At 41.0% G+C, this 18,162-nt stretch overlaps 1 protein-coding gene across 1 annotated transcript in view; it reads left to right on the top strand.

The window, feature by feature from the left end:
- LOC122817219 (sodium-dependent lysophosphatidylcholine symporter 1-like) overlaps window positions 1-18,162 on the top strand; it is a 985,499-nt gene that overhangs the window by 235,806 nt on the left and 731,531 nt on the right. Inside the window, exon 3 of the mRNA XM_044090437.1 lies at window positions 3,660-3,784. Coding sequence (XP_043946372.1) covers window positions 3,660-3,784 — 125 coding nt within the window. The remainder of the gene's footprint in view (window positions 1-3,659; window positions 3,785-18,162) is intronic.

Genomic DNA, 18,162 nt, shown 5'->3' with positions numbered 1-18,162 from the left:
GGCACCAGTAATTGCATACCGCAGACAAAGAGGAATTCAAATATATCCATACCTGGACGACTGCCTTATTCAAGCAGAAAGCAAGGACATTCTTTTAAAGCATCTGGCGTTTGTCAAAAACCTATTAAATTGACTAGGGTACACAGTAAACGAAAAGAAGTCAAAACTAGTGCCCTCACAAGACATAATATTCCTGGGTGCCAGCTTAAATACAACGGCCCAGATGGCTTATCTCATGCCAGACAAGCAAGGACAACTGACTCAATACTTCAAAATGATGGCAACAAAGACCCAACTCCCTGCAAGAAAAATTCTACAGGCCCTGGGATTCATGGCATCTTGCATACTACTAATACCATATGCAAAACTGCATATGAGGAAATTACAATGGTACCTGAAAAGCATATGGACTCAACACAGCCACAGCTTGGAAACAGTAATACCACTCATTCCCTGCCTTCAACAGGAGTTTCTATGGTGGGCTCAGGCATGTCACCTCAACAAGGAATAGCCTTTTACCTTACCCACAGCCAGGCAAACTATAACAACAGATGCATCGGATTATGCCTGGGGAGCACACATGGCAGGACAGTGTATTCAGGGCAAATGGTCTGCAGATCAAAGACATCTACATATCAATCAAAAAGAGATGCTAGCTGTACAAAATGCCCTAACAGCTTTCAAGGACCTCCTACATCCAGGACAACTCCTAATAAAGACGGACAACACCACAGTGATGTGGTACATAAACAAGCAAGGGGGCACACATTCCTACCCCCTCTGCAGGCAAGCTATGACCTTGTGGAACACAGCACTGACCTACCAAGTTCAACTAGAAGCACAATTCCTGCCTGGAAAGAAAAACACATCGGCAGACGATCTAAGCAGAAACATCATAGATCCTCACGAGTGGAAACTAGATCCACAAGTATTCGCAATGATAACTCAAAAATGGGGGAGCCCAGACATAGATCTGTTTGCCTCCCCCAAAACTACCAACTACGGAAATTTTGCACAAGGACATACCACACACTAGCTTGGACAGTGGACGCCCTCTCATTCAGTTGGAAAACATTAACAGTGTATGCCTTTCCTCCACTGCCTCTTCTGGCAAAGGTGCTGCTGAAGGCCAGATTAGAGAGGCCACAAATGATACTCATTGCTCCAGACTGGCCATGCCAACACTGGTGTCCAATACTAAGGAACATGGCTCAAGGCCCACCATGGATTTTGCCTCAAATTCCCCACCTGCTCACCTGCTCACTCAGCAAAACAATCAGATTATACACAACCAGCTCAAGACTTTAAATCTGGCTGCATGGCAAATTACCTAAACAACCAGTCAACACTTCTCTCTAAAGCTGTTATGGATGTCATTCTGGAGGCCAGGAGGCCCAGCACCAGGAAAGCCTTTTCAGACAAATGGAAAAGATTCTGCGCCTGGAACCAGGCTAAAGGCCAAAATCCCCTTATCCCAAATATTCCTCAGATTCTACAATATTTAACTGAGATGTTGCACAAAAGACTTTCCTTTTCATCTATTAAGATCCACGCCTCAGCTATTTCAGCTCAGTACAACACGGATCCTCCTATATTTTCACATCCATTACTAAGACAGTTCCTCAGAGGGGCTAAGAACATAAGACCGCCCCGGAGAGCACCAACACCAACTTGGGATCTCAACTTTGTTTTGGAAAAACTTACACTACCGCCATTTGAACCAGCTTTTGCAGCTGATTTACAGTTTCTGTCATGGAAAACTGCCCTGCTGCTAGCAATAACTTCAGCACGAAGAGTCTCAGAGCTACAGGCCCTAATGCCAGTGGAGCCTTTCATCAAGACAGAGTCGCTTTACGAACTAACCCTTCCTTTAAGCCAAAGGTGGTATCCAGTGTGGCCCTAAACCAAACCATTCATTTGCCCGCCTTTTATCCAAACCCCCAGAACAAAGGGGAAAGGCTCCTACACTCTTTGGACATTCACAGACAATTACGTTACTACTTGGATAAAACTAAGGCTTTCAGAAGATCTGACCAGCTCTTTGTATCCTATGCTGCAGGATCACAAGGAAAGGCTATCTCAAAACAGACCATTTCAAAATGGATAGGACATTGTATCCGTTTCTGCTACACACACCATGGGAAACCTGTACCTGGTAACATTAGGCCCCATTCCACCAGGGCTACAGCAACATCAACAGCCTTCCTCAGAGGGGTACCAACCAAGGATATTTTGGAGGCTGCAACTTGGAGTTCAGTGCACACCTTCACCAAGCACTATCACTTACCTCTATACTCTAAAACCAGAGCTGGCTTTGCCACTGCAGTTCTGCAGGGCCTACTAGCTTCTCCAAACCCTGTTCAGTTCCACTGCCCATCCTTAGCTTTGGGATTCAACCCAAGTGTGATGACTTCAGCAGTGTAACACAATGAACATAGTACAGTTTTGTACCTACCAGAAATGTAGATGTTCGAGTGTTCACACTGCTGCAGTCCAGGTTACCCTCCCTCCATCCCCTCTGACCTAGCTGAACTTTCCTATACCTTTCTATCCTGTACAACCTTTGTGGTGTATTTGCTTGTAACTGAAGGTATTCCTTTTATATGTTTTATTAGCGATATGTATTGCCTACCTACTTGGGGGCACCTGACATCTGGGGCAAGAAAAACTGAAGAAAATGGCGTCGGATGCCTCTTTTATACCCCTGGTGCACTGACGTCAGGGAAGAAGTGACAGCAACCGATGCCGGACCAAGACTTTGGAACTCTGGCCGACTGCGGGACCGCCTGATGGCAGGATAACCCAAGTGTGATGACTGCAGCAGTGTGAACACTCGAGCATCTACATTTGTGGTAGGTACAAAACTGTACTTTACTGATTATTGTATTTCATTAAGAGTAGGATTATCAGATTATGATGTATCATGCACAGACAAACAACTTGTGATTTCTTTCAAGGACACCATATCCCTTTTCCCCAAGAATCTATGATTTCTAAATTGTTTATAAGTTAGATGGGGAGCAGTGGGCTGTGGATTGCTTTTCCTCCACAAGGCTATATATTAGAGATTGTTAATTTTCTGTACCTTAACAAAAGTAAACATCCAGAAGTGGAATGCTTATATCCATATAAAGGCTCTGGTTGAGAAAGAACTGCCGCTGATACTGTGTGTTTAGCCTGCATCATTACCAGCACACAAAAACTTATTTGTAAAAATCATCTAAAACAAATCTTTTTACATTTTGCAGTGTGTAATTATTGTAAAGACTTTATAAAGTTTTGAATATTTCCATTATAATAAGACGTTTGTGCTGAATGATATTATTCTTTATGCTTTTTAGTAGCATTTATTCTTTATATATATTTATTTAGGATGTACCATTAAAACTTGATGGATTTTCAGGATGTAGCCAGGCATGAAGGCATCTAACATTGCACAGATGCTGTAGAGTTAATGAACTGAGTTATTTTCAGGATCTGAATTTTCATCAGTTTGGGATTACTCTGTTTTTAAAATTTTAATTCTGACACTTTTAGTAGAAATGACCAGTTTTAAGCATCTACTATATGGTGTAAAGTTAATACAAGAGATTGTCCAGCTTTTAAAAAATCAGGCCTATAGTCAGTGTAATTGTATTTTTTTTCCATACTGCCATTAGATGGAGGCTTTCTATGCATCTTTGATCATGCTGATTGGACGAGTTTGGGATGCTTTCACAGATCCAACTGTGGGATACCTCATCAGTAGAACAAAGAGGACACGATGTGGCAAACTCAAACCATGGTAAGACTGCATAACTTATTCTGCAGAAATGAGAGGAGCTATGATTATATGGATTTATACAACTCCCCCCATTAATATTCTCCGTTGCTTTTTTTAAAGCTGTCTTGCTATGTTAAACTCCTATAACATAGCGAGACAGTTTGTAAAAAGCAACAGTGATCTTGCTTTCTCCGTTGCTTTTTTCAAAACTGTCTCGCTATGTTAAATGGGTTTAACATACCGAGACAGCTTTAAAAAAAGCAACGGAGATTCTCTATTGCTTTTTTCAAAGCTGTCTCGCTATGTCAAACCCATTTAACATAGTGAAACAGTTTGTAAAAAGCAACGGAGATCTTGCTTTCTCCGTTGCTTTTTTCAAAACTGTCTCGCTATGTTAAAAGAGATTAACATAGTGAGACAGCCTTAAAAAGCAACGGAGATTCTCTGTTGCTTTTTTAAAGCTGTCTTGCTATGGTAAACCCATTTAACATAGCAAAACAGTTTGTAAAAAGCAAAGGAGATCTTGCTTTCTCCGTTGCTTTTGCCCACAGTTCTGATGTACTGCATAGGCATACGCATGCGCAGTACATCAGAACTGCTGCAGAATACCAGACAGCTGTGGAAGGGCAGCAAGGAGGCATTATACAATGCCATTATTTAAGAAAAGTAATTATTTTTTTTCTTAAATAATATCATTGTATAATAGCAATAACCCACTTCTGGGTGTGGGTAATGCTGGATTTAGCCACAGTTGGCTTTGTTTGGCCACTCGGGCTTCGCCCTCGTGACCAAACCACGCCAACCGTGGGTAAATCCAGCATTAACCACACCCAGACTTGGGTTATTGCTATATTACATTATATTATTGAGTTTCGGAAACCTGAAATTCACATGCTTGAGACCATATATGCATCTTTCCAAAAACTGGAATGTAAAAAAAAAAAAAAAAAATCTACGTTTTTGCATGGGGCAAGCCTCCCACATCCCTTGCAAATTATATATACCAACTTCAAAATCGCACTTCAGTGGGGAAAGGGGTAATTTCTCTTAATTCCCACTGTACCACTATCTACTTGGACATGGTTTAATGAGGAATTTACCCTTTTCCCCACATAGGGGTTGTGGGGGTTGCAGGGGAGCTTGCCCCCCCCCCCTGCAAAAACATTGATTTTTTTTTTTTTTTTTTTTTTACATTTGAGTTTCCAGAAACTCACACATATGGTCTCAACCATATGAATTTTGAGTTTTCGAAACTCGATAATCTGACATAAATCTATATACATGCTAGGAAAACAAACCTACAGCTGCAGGTTGGTTTGAAATAAGATGGTACCATATGTTATTGGATTGTGATTCATACTGCATCATATCTGTGGCACATAACTTTGTCTTTTTGATTCCAGAAATGGGTGTTTCCTGTTTTTTGCATCTGTGTTCTTTTGCATTCGCAGTGGTGCAGCGGTTAGCATTGCTGTCTCACAGCAAGAGGTTCTCCGGTTCAATCCTCGGCTGGGGTGCCTACTGTGCGGAGTCTGCATGCCTTCCCTGTGGTCGTGTGGGTTTCCTCCGGGTTCTCCGGTTTTCTCCCAAAGACATGCTGTAGCTGGATTGGATACTCTAAATTGGCCCTAGGCGTGAGTGCGTGCGTGTGTGTGCCTTCCGTGGAAAGTTGGGCGCCGGGTTGGCAGCTCGACACCGTAAAACTCCACTGCCAATCATGAGCAGACAGGTGATCCATTGTGGAGACCCCTAACCGGGAAAAGCCAAAAGAAGAAGTTCTTTTGCATTCTCTCACTTGTACTGTTCCCACCCCCAATGGGCATGCTGGTATCAGTCCTGTGACAGCCTAGGCAGAGTATTAACATGGTATGTATATTTAAATATCATGTTTAGTACAATTGTTCTCAGAAGGTACTTGTGTCACTACTACCAGCAGCCCTGATCATAATCACTGGGAACTGTACCATCATTTGTTGTCATTTGTAGTCTGTCTTCCCAGTGTTATAAATAGTTGTGCTAACAGCTGTTCTGTAGTAATATCTCACTTCCTGTGGGATTACTGCAATTATTACTGATAGGCAAAGTACCAACCCCAAGATTGCCAGACATTGTATAGTAAATTGGACTGGTTTCAGCACAGAATTCAGTGGTATTCAGTGCATAACAGCTTTTATCCGTACAGTGCTCCACTATCACCTTCTGATGTGTACCGCACCATTCAGGGGCCCGTCCCCGTACTGTTCAGTTTCACCTCTCACTTACGAGGTACAGTGTTAAAGGCCTTACTGAAATGTAGATGTGTCATACCTGTAGGGGTTCTTTTTCTCCACATTGTTGGTCACCGTCTCATAGAACAAGTACCTGTTGGATATCTGATGAGCGCAACAATAGGCCTCAGAGTAGTAGAACTACAGGTGTAAATGTGGGGGAATAAAAGCTAGGTCCAAAGCTGGGCTCTGCTGAATTTTCTACACTTCAAGGTATAACCATTTCAGCGTTAGTGTGTATATAATTAGCAGAAATGTCCTGGTACAGCCATCCCAGTATTGTGGTATTGGGGGTACAAATCTCTCCCCAGCAATGCACATTGTAACAACAAATATGTGGGAATGCTGGGGGGGGGGGGCAAAGCCTCCCAGCAAAAATGCTTAAATAGTGGAACAGCAACTTTATAAACTTTCTGTTATTTTGTTTCTGGCACAGTTTATTTTGCAGACATTTATGAACCACAGCTTTTTGAGACAGAGACCCACAGAACTGGATCCAGTCTGTTTGTCAGGATCTCTCTTAGGGAATGACTCTGTGCTTGCTGTATGTAACAGAATTATCATTCAGAAATTCTACCAGCTTTTCCCATAGAATCGTTTTAGTTATTTTCCCTTTGATAAAAGATTATTAAATAAGAGTATAATTACCCATTTCCTTCCTGGGCTCACACTTATACAGTGGAAATGCTGTTACCATATTCAATTTCTTCAGCACCATTTAGGCTTGTTAGGAAGAAACGGTACAGTGACTGTGTGCCATTGCTCTATGCTTTCTTTTGTTCATTACTGCCACTAGCTGGGTAGAAACCATATTAGCATACTGTGTTAAGCTGTTTGATTTAAATGTGTCGCTTGTTACTGATTATCTTTTTGTTTCTGTCACTTTTGTATTTTTTTGTATTTGTGAATTAGAAATAGTTATGTTAAGGCAATGTAGCAACTGCCTCATGCTTACTGACAACTCTGTATTGCTACCGAACTGTGATTCAATACATGAGCGATGTAATTATTTACTGAACGTGGTCATATTCTTACCTCATAACACATTTGGTAAGCACAACAAGCACACACAGAACAAAGCACCGCCACTAAACCAAATGAACACCGCCTAAGCCTGTCAAGCTACAGGCTAGGAAACCTCAGCCATTAGTTTACACAGCTGCATGCTCACCTTTATCCTGCAAACTCACTTACAGTGGGTGCCGACTCCAACATCCTTAAAGCTCACTGAGACCCCATCTACACACTTTAATGTTTCAGTTATAGGTGACTGTATTGTCAGGCAAATGGACAGCCACCCTCACCAGGCTGGATAAGAATAGGGTTACAGTTTTCTGGCACCTGGATTTGGGATGTAACAAGTGCTGTTAGTACTCTGCATTCATTTTACTTAATGTGCATGTGTCGTCTATGGCAGGAGTGGTAGTATGCAATTAGCCAGAATGTTGTTAAGATTCAGACAAGATAATTGGTTTTAATAATTGGCTATGGTATCATTCTGTATGGATCCAGTGTCAGTTTGGGATGAAATTCTTGCTTTGCCAAGAATGCTGTGTATCTCTCATACTCAGCTTTCAGTTTTTGGCTAAAGATTTTGCTGCCCCTAGTGACGTTTTTGGGCAGAATCAATCTGTTGGATATTCCAGACTAGTAAATTCTCTAATTTGTAATCATTTAAGTGGCCATAATCCACTTTAGGGGTCTAAACAAAAAGATAATTTCCAAACTTGAAACTCTTCTGCAACCTGAATATTTTCATATATGTGATGTTTTAGAGACATTGCTTCAAAACAATGAAGCCTCTCGCTCTGTTCCTGGGTATAGTGTCCATCACATCTTTAGGCCTACTGCAATTTTTAGGGAGTATCAATATTTGTTAAGGATGTCATCACTTCAAGACAGATTCTTTGGGACACCAAATGTGAACTACTGTAAGTCCAAATCACACTAAACATGATTAATTAATATTTTGTAGCTGGATAGAGAACACTGTCCCCTTCTGAGCATGGTAGCTATCTTAACAGTTTAGGTGAAATCCACATTAAAACATTCCTCATTAAATCCATTACCTTTCTACTGGAAGAGTTCAGTTATCCATCAATCAGCTGTCTGGCTTGCACTGCCAGTATTTGTCATGACAACCTTTCCTTGACATTATAAATGCTAATTCCGTTGTAGAATTAGTTAACCATCCTACTAGAGTCCTCCAGTACCCTTGATTTTGTCCTGACAAATGTGGCCATGTCTTGCACACCTCTATTATGTATTATCTTCCTTTGTTATATCAGACTGTCAGCCAGTGATCTTTGTCTTGAACTCCACCTTCTCCTACAGTTTAACTCAAGTCTTAGGTTGCTTTTCTTCCTACAGTATGATTCCAGTACTGTGTAGGTACCTGAAACTTGCTTGTACTTCATAAAACTTTCATTTCCTCACTTTGTTATCAAAGGAAGGGAAAGACCACCCACTTTTTTAACATTAAATTCTGACGTAAATTGCAGAGGAATTTGTCTCACTTGCATGACATACCACAGACACAGAGAAATTTGTAGTCAGGAGCTCAGGCTGCTGTAAACAAGACAGAGACGTGTGAAACTGTTTTCCATGGTCTTTATTGCATAGAGGAAGAGAACTTACATTGATTCACAGCTTCTTAAAATGTAGCCATGCCTTTCATCAGTCAGTAGTTCAAAGACAGTTGTCACCCGCTTTTGACAAATTTACATAAGCAGCATCACAGTATTGAAACGCTAAGCTTTAAACTTTAAATGTTGTTTATACTACTTTACATTTTAAGATGACTTGAATGAATGTAGTATCAAAGATATTTGGAGAAAAGTCAGAAAATATTTTGCCTAGTAATTCTTGTAAATTATCAGCACATTTACCAAAGTGTAGAGGGAGAGGCTGTTAATTCATCTTGGACTACAAAAAGATACTTTGAACAGAGGCCTGCAGTTTAACAACTGCTCTGGTTGCAGATGCATAATTCCTTAGTATACTATAAAACAAACGCTGAGACACACACAAATGAGGGCCATTCAAGAAATAAAAGTAGCAGTCCTGTTAGAGAGAGTATATAAGATGACAGTGACACTAATCCCATTATATGTCAGTGGAATGGGGATACACCACTACTTCCTTATGTCTAGCATGACTCATATAAAGCAGACTTGAAATGGATTATGGGAAAGAGAAAGACTTGAAGAAAAATAAGATCACATTGATAAGTCAATTCTATTTGACAGCCATGTTCCAGAAAACATATTAGAATTCTATAAGATGCAGTCAGAGTGATTTTGAGATTTTAAAATAACTCAAAAAGATAGAATGAAAAAAAACAGATATTTTTTTTTTTTTTTTTTTTTTTTTTTTTTTTTTTTAGTTCTAAGGTGTTTTCCTTTAAACTGGTAAAACATTTTAGTCAGGGTTCCCTGTGGGAAAGTACCTTTTAAAGGTTTAATTTTTGTGAAAAAAAGTTTTCCTTTCTGTGAAAAAAATTTATAGTTAGGAGCTAGGACCAGAGTTTTTTGGGGTTGTTATTACAAAATTTACTTCAAAACATTTTTTTTTTTCATTCAGGTTGTAGCACTGACAGTCCAAGGCTTTGTTACCTTCTTGTCAGGCCGTTTGTTTTTTGTAACGGCCTGCATCAGGCTTCAGGCTCGTCTGGTATTCATCAAAGTGATCACTCCTATAGTATTCTAAACTGTACTGGATATGTCCTGCTAATGATATGACAGCCGACCAGCTTACAAAGCGTCATGGCACGTTCCACAAACCCTAACTGTTAGTTCGAGCTGAGCTGATTAAAAGACAGGTTTGGGCACCAAGCCCTTCAGAGCTTTCCTTCCACTGAAGAAAGTGTTCCTCTGCAGACTTTTGAGGATAAGCAGTCAGTTTGTGCTGTTCCATTGCTGGGCAGATTAAACCTTCACTTTAAATGCCTTATTGTTTGTACAATACTTTCCTGTTAAGGAAGGTACTTTTATGCTAGGAAAATGTGTTTTTGATTGCTTTCATGCAACTTAACTACACTTTTAAACAGAAACACTCATTTGTTCTTATTAGTTTCATAGTTGCTTATAACTGTTTAAAAGTATATTTTCTTGGAGAAACTGTGTTTAATGTACTTTTTAGGGCTGGCAAAGTTTATCAAAGTGCTTTTTACTGTGCATTAACAGGGAAAGCATTACTTCTAAGGACTTTTTATTTTTATCTGCTTGTGCTGCTTAGCTTCCCCAGGAAGGAAGTATGATTTTAGGCTTAACCATTGAGCAAACTGCTGGTCCCATGGCCGGTCCTTCTTCCAGTTACAAAAAGACAAGGTTAACTAAACAGTCTTTGCAATCACAGCAGGCTAGTAATTTGGCTCAACTGCAGGGGGTGATTCTGCTTTGGCCAAAGCTGGTTCCTCAGACCACTCCTCTTTTTCCCCGTAATCCCTCTGGTGTTGTTCATGCAGCCACTATGGACTTGGGGGGTGGGGCTAGTCACATCCTCTGTGTCTGTTGGGGTCTCTTTAGTGGGGAGCGCCTCTCTTGTCAGTTTTAGGAGAAAGAGCTGGTGCCCCTGCTTATCCACAATGTTGTGGTCATCCCTGTGGAAGTCGAAGAGACCACATAAGTTTCTCAGTCTCTCACAAATTACTATGAGTTGTTACAACTGTATTTCCCAGTACCTTCACCCATCCCCTCAGTGTTGTCAGCACAAGAGGATGTGTTTGTTATAGTCTGTGGTTTCCCTGACAGCTAACCTGCTGCCCCTAAGAAAGCAGACAGAATGAGAAAAGTACCTTTGTCTTTCAAAGATTTATACACTCATCCCAGATCTGACCCATTAGCTGTAGCTTTAGTTAATCCAGCTGCTGCCAAACATTTTGTTAATTCTAATCCCTCTCATTCTGCCAAGGATGGTAAAACAATAGATAAGTTTTGGGAAAAAGTGTATGCTTTAATTTTTAGAATTTTGAATTGTCAGGCTCATATGTTTATTCTGACTTATTGTAAAAGTATGAACAAAGCTTTATTTGCAGTTCCCTCTTCATAGGTTGGTACTGGCTATCTGCCCGAAGGCATATATTAGCCCAGCCATGTTGTGCGGTATTCACCGCCCCTTTAGTAGTTCCCTAGACCCTTGTACTACCAGCTAGTACCCTTGGCCCCTATCTAGTAGTGCTGTTGGTGTGATCCCCGGTGTGAACTTTCTGTTACCCATCCACTCATCAAGGTTCCTCTTGAAGAGTGATAGTGAGGGGCTCTGTCTTATGTAGATCGGGGCCCTGTTCCATAGTAAGGGAAGTCTCTGCGAAGGGAATCTATCCCTCCAGCATGTTCTATTTATTGTTGTGTTGAGGTTTATATTCCTAGAGCGTGTAGCTCGAGTAGATTTGGTTTTGCTAAGATGGAGCATGTTCAACAATTCTGGGTTGGACATGGCTCTGTACGTTAGACAGAGATCACCTCTGAGAAAGCGGTATGCAACAGAGAACAGTCTTAGCTTTTTCAATCGTGCTGCGTAGGGCAACTGTTTGAGGCCCGTAATCCTCTTGGTTAGGTACCTCTGTGGTCTCTCCAGCTGCTGGAGATGTCTAGCCAGGTACATTTCAATTGGTGCATTGTACTCAATAATGGGTCTGATGAGGGAAGAGTAGAGGGGCACCATTACATCCTTAGATCTTGATGCGAACCCTTTCGTGATCAGATGGGTCACATAGAAGGATTTTCTAACCACTTTGACAACATGGTTATCAAAGGAAAGCTGACTATCTACTTGGGTCCCTAGATCCCTTATTTCTTCTTCAGATTTCAGGGGATTACTTCCTATGCTGTAGTTTGTGGGTACTCTGTTTTTTCTTTTGAAGAAAAATCTGCTTTGGGTGATTTAACAAAGGAATGAGAAGACGTCTGTATGTTCACCTGAAACTCCAAACTGAGAAAAATGCGTCTTACATAAGTCAGAGATTTGTGACAATTTGTAGAAGAGTCTGCAGAAGTAAGACAGTCATTTAAATGTGGGAAAATGTGAATGCCCTGCAAGCTGCAGTGAGCTGTTACTGGTGCCAGGCACTTTGTATACAAACCTGAAGCTGTAGATTAACCAAAGAGTTAAGGCAGAAAATTGAAAATACAAACTAGACACAAAAAATCTTTAAAAAATCTGAAATCTTTTAGATTCGGAATGTGATGAAAAACAACTTTAAAATCCAGAGTTACCCAAAAAAATGAGGTGGAATGAGAGGTAACAAAGACCGCAGAGAGAAAGAGAGAAAGCTTTTCAATTTTGGTACTTTGATGTGAAGGTTTAGAAAGGAAAGGTCTAGGACAAGTCACCAAGTTCCTTCTTTCTTTGGCACGACTAGGAAGATTTCTGACTGAAATTCTTTCTCTGTTTAATCTGGAGGAAAGTTCTATGGCTCCTTGAAACAGCATTTTTTTCATTATAAAAGGAAATGGGGAGGTTTGATTGGATGGATGTGAAGGAATCATTAGAAAAGCAGGAAGGGACTCACATTGCCAGCTGCAGCCTTTTTGAAAGATTCTGCAAACCCAAGTGTCTAAAGTTATCTGTTGCCGCAGAGGAAAGTAAAAGCCTGTACTATGGGACAGTTTTACCGAAATGCCAAGGTGGTGAGAGAGGGGAAATATGCAGGACACAAAGTCAGTCAGCTTTTTTATAATGTCCTTGGTTTTGGAAGGACCTTCTCTTCTTTGTTGAGCTTCCCTGCCATTGCTTTCTGAAATTGTGTTTGCCCATGCCTTGCTGAGAGTGTTTGTTCTGTTTTTTGTAGAAGGATCCTGACATGGAATGCAGGTTCCTGTTATATTTGGCATGGGGGGGGGGGGGGGGGGTTGAAAAATCTGAATGACCCTGTGAATTCATTTTTCTCTTTCATTAAAGCTTTTAATGACTTCAGCAGAGGACAGAACAAATAATACCTCTTCATACAGGGAAACAGTCAGGATCTCAGCTTTGACATATTCTGGTAAATTCTGGGAACATAGCTAGGCAAAACTTTTCTTCACTGAATCAGCAGCAGTGTCATAAGAACATTTTAGAGAGTATTTGGTTTCCTGAGAGTTTGCTTGGGAAGCCGCAGCCCAGAAGATGAAAGTTCAGGGTATGTGGAACAAGCAGGACAGACAAACACATAAATGTCAAAGAACTATTTGCTCCAATACATGCTATCAAATCTCTAAATATTTTTTCGTGGACCTCTACCAGTAATCACAGACAACACCGCAGCTATGTGATGCAGAAACAGGGGAACCAGATGCAACTCCTTTACAGACTAGCTGTGACAGCCTGAAATTTTGCAGGTAATTAAATCTGTCCCTACAGGCTGCTTATATTCCGTCAGAGCAAAATGTTATTGCAGAGAAGCTGAGCAACACCAGGTCATACCCTGATGAATGTGAGTCAAACTTGGGGGGGGGGGGGGTCTTCAGAAACTGATCCAACTATGAAGAATCCTCAAGTAGATCTGTTTGTCTCCATTCTTAACAGAGAGCTAAAGAGATTATGCTGTAGGACTCCTTGTACAAAGTCTTGTCATTCACATAGACGGTAATGTTTCTGTATGCCTTTCCTCTGATAACCTGCAATCTTCTTTTAAAAATTCAGAAGGTTAAGTGGTGGGTATGTCTGCAGTGGCCATTTGTTGTTCCTTAGACCAGTCACCTATCTGTCTTCTTGTGGTGTAGTCCTTTAAGTCACCATAAACCAGGGGTCAGAAACATCCTCTTCGGTTGTTCAGTATTTGATCCAGACATGGGAGAACATTTTTACTGGCCATAGAGACATACTGGGGATGTGCTGGATATGTCTGGGGGAAGAGACCTTGTGATGGTGCAGATGATATTCCTTCTTTGTCTGTCATTGCAGATACCTATAAAGAAAAAACAAAAAGTAAAACATTCTTCTCCAAAATAAATGGTATCTGTTAAATGGGTTTATTCATCTTGTGGCAGGAGATTTTTGCCTGATCTATCTGAGGTTGGGAAATACACAAAAGGACTCATAGTGTAGTCACTTTATTGGCCAGAGGCCTCATTAGTTATTTTTCTCATTTTTATTTTTGTGCCGGTATAAATTCTGCACATTTGTGTGGGTTAGCAGTGCCCTGTACAGTTTCAAAGACCTAGAAAGCAAACATTTGGTATAGAATGGTTCCTAAACTGCACAAGTAAAATAGCAATATAGCTCAAATACCTTGTGCACTGACAAGCTTAGAGCAGCTAGCTGAGTGTCGTGTGGCAATACCTATAGATTTAGTAGAATTCAGTACTGTGTAAACATTAAAGTTAATAGAGTTTAGTACTGTTTAGCATAGTCTGCCCCAGTAAAGCACCTTGTTAGTCTGCAGCAACAAACCAGCCTTAATAGCCTTCTAACCCTAGTACAGCATGCCCTTTTAGCTCACAAATCAAAGGACTGGACGGTATGAATATGCAATTTCCTTACTTCTCTGCAGCCAGCTTTGTGGATGTGGGCATCCTGAGACAATGCAGAAATTGTCTCATGTTTACTGGCAACCACTTAATCCTTAAAGAAGCAGACAGAATATTTTATTTTTTTTTATTTTATTTTATTTTACATTTGTTGACCGGGCTAGTCTGGCTGGATACATGTCCATTTTCAGCAGAGGCCCGAGGAGAAAAGCTCCACTAAATACTAAGTACATCACATAATGAAAAACTATTTCTGTAAGATAAAGGAAAATAAAAAATTGGAATTCAATAAAACACAAAGAAAGAAAGATAAATTCAAAAGAGACACAAATTTACAAAATACAGTTAGTGTTATGTTAGCAATTGAAATATAACATGTACGTATTTAAATCAGAAAAGAGAGAGGGTGAGAAATGAGAAAGGTGGAGATGAAAAGAGAGGAGGAGAGACAGAGTAATATGCAAGAGGTGTACTTACACAATGACACTGGAGGCTAAATTCTTGCATGCAAGTGCACATCAGGTTGTCAAACCACACATACAACACCCATCTCACACAACACACACAGAGTAATGTCTGCTGAGGCACTTAAAAGAGTTTTTCCTAAGTAACAAAGACCACTTAAACCACCTGTTGTCACAGCTATGCCCCAGCAAGCCCAAAAGCATTCAGAAAAAACACCACCTAACACCATACATACTGTCACACTCATTGGAGCTCCAAACACTAAGCCCCTGAGGTAAGCAAACACACTTCCCAGGACTGTTGTCATAGGACACTGCATTGTAAGATATAAAGATGCCTTTCTAACCAAGCTGAACAAGGAGAAGATGACTGTTAGTTGCTTATCTGAAGCTGGGATCCACCAAATCACACACACACTCAAGTCACAGATACCAGTATGATTCCATCATCGTCCATGTATGTGTAAATGATCTGAGGTGTACCTCCCTGGGCTATACGATGAGAGACATTATGGAGATGTCTGTGTCTCAGGCTTGTATAACCCAGGCATTGAGCTGCATATTCCCATCACCGAGGATGATGCCACAATATGAGCAAAAAGTGATTTGATTTCAACAACTGTCTGTCTTTCTGGTGTTATTTTAAGGGGATCCAATATTTGTCAGCTTGGGAGGACATGTTTAACAGACCACGTTGCTTTGCCGAGGATGGTCTACACCTTTCCCTCTAGGCTTTCAATTACTGAGTAAAACTTCACCCCCCCCTTGTAGTGCATTTGTAGGCAATGCCAGATTGAAAAAAACTGCCAACATAGCAAAATCAACTCAGCTGAACCTCAAGGTGTTAATGCTCAATGCCAGGAGCCTAATTAAAAAGCTGCACTCCCTCCAAGCCTTCCTTATACTCGAGAATATAGAAATCTGTGCAGTTACCGAGATGTGTTTTAAAGTGACAGAGAGCACCCTGACAGTTTGACTTCAGTACCTTCCACATTTTAGACTAGTAGCTGCACAGACAAGTACTAAAGGTGGAGGTGTCTCAATGTACATCAGTAACAAGCATACCTCAAGGGTGCTCAAACAGGATGGTATGCTGAAGTTCTTCCACATGCAGATCACCAAAGATAAAAATCCCGTATCATATCCTAGCCCAACTATAGGTCACGCTTCATGTCCCAAGAAGCTCACAATGCATACTTGGACCTACTGGAGACAGTTACCATCCAGCCTAATACCCTACTCATGAGAGACTTTAATTACCCCTCTGTACACTGGGAATCCTACATGGCCTCAAATCTAAGAGGCACAGAGATTCCAGGACTTCGTAAATACAAACACCCTTGACCAAATAGTGAATATGCCCACTAAAGGCTCCAACACACTGGACCGTGTGCTGTTAAATGTGGGAGAATTCTGCACTTCCCCACCACCAATGTCTTATCCTCCCTGGTAAGGTCCGATGATAAAGCTTTCTCCTTCAAAATCAAAATGAACTCTGTAATCCCATTAAAACCAGTAACAGTTAGGAACTATTCCAAGGCAAATTGCCTTTTATTAAGTGACGGTTTGTCAAAATTCATTGCCCCTCCGAACCCCAAGAACACAGCACCCTATGCTGAGTTGCTGTCAGAAACTTTGTACAAGATGCCAGTGGCTGCATAGAGGCTACTGTACCTATCTGAAAGAAGTAAGTCCAGGACTAGCCCCAGAAACAAACTGCCCTGGTGGCATCCTAAATTAAACAGTATGTAGAACAAAAGGAAAAAAAATATGGCAAAAATTAGGAAGGGTGATTCCTATAAAGATAACTCTGTGATCAAAGTAAATAGGCGACTAAGAGAGTTAATTAGGTCAAGCAGAGCCAGCTTTGATGTTGATAGCCTTCTGGGTGAAAGATAACCATAAGGCCTTCTGCAGCTATGTCAGATACCACAAGGGCAGCACACTGCTAAACTGGTGGTTAATGGTACCACATTCATCAAGCCTGGCAATGTAGCGAACCTGTTGGCAGACAAATTCAGTTCCAACTTTATCCCATCTCACCCTAACTATCCCACCAAAAGTACCCACAAACATAGCCCCCCTAAGTATTATTAGGGAGCATGTACTGGATGTACTCACTAACACAAGGAACATGGCCTCAGTGGGCTCTAATAACATCACAAGATGCCTCCTCCTCCTCCTGAACAGTTTACAGTATGTCTTACTAGGACCTCTGGAGTTATTTAACTATAGTCTTAAAACAGGTTTTGTGCCATGGAATTTATCAACAAGTACATAAGAGACCTCCAGACACTGAATCCGTCTAATTCTGGTTCTGTCAAAGGAAGGTCATGCTTACTGAATTTGGTGGACTTCTTTGAAAAGGCCACTAAGGCAGTGGATGAGAAGAAAACTGTGCATACTGCCTACCTAGATCTGGCTAAAGCATTTTATGTTATGCCCCACTTAGGGTTGTCAACAAACGTATGGAAGTTGGTAACCCCTTCGTAATGCTATGGATAGCTAGCTGTGCACTGATAGGTCCCTTCAGGTTAGAATCATTGAGGCCACATCCACAAAGAGGCTGATTACAACTGGAATCTCCTAGGGCACTGTGCTAGGCCCATTCCTCTTCATCTACTTATCAGATGTCAAAGCCAGTGTCAAAGGCCCCTGGCTAACCAAGTTCACAGATGATTGCAACTGGGAGCAGTCACTGAAATCCCGTAAGACAAGAACACCCTTTAGGGAGGTCTAATACAGACAAACGCTTGGTGCCAAAGCAATGGCTGAAAACTCAATGTCAAGAAATGCATTACAGTACTTTTTCGGAAGTCTCCCACCCCGGGTAACTGTCATCAGTAAAACACCCTTAAAAGTTGATTCACCAGTCAGGGATCTGGAAACTCATGTAGATATTAACTTAGCCTTTGACCAACATCTGTCCAAGATAGTAAGAAAATCCTTCTATGTACTCGGCCCTCATCAGACCCATCATAGAGTATAATGTCCATTTCAGTATGTACCTGACCAGACACTTACAGCAGCTGGAGCATCCACAAAGGTCGCTTACAAAAAGAATACAGGGAGTAAACATAATGTCATACGCTGATCGCCTCAAAGCCCTGTCTCTACTCTATCATACTGACTTCTGACAGGTGATCTTGCCTGGCATACAAGGCATCCCTGGACCCTGTTTTGATGAACTTTTGCACGTCTGCAAAACAAACAGAATC

Source organism: Protopterus annectens, chromosome 12.part0 (genome assembly GCF_019279795.1).
Source record: "Protopterus annectens isolate FY-2018-M chromosome 12.part0, PAN1.0, whole genome shotgun sequence".
NCBI lineage: Eukaryota > Metazoa > Chordata > Ceratodontiformes > Protopteridae > Protopterus > Protopterus annectens.
The sequence above is the reverse complement of the archived record's forward strand: the minus strand, read 5'-3'. Positions and strand labels throughout refer to the sequence as shown.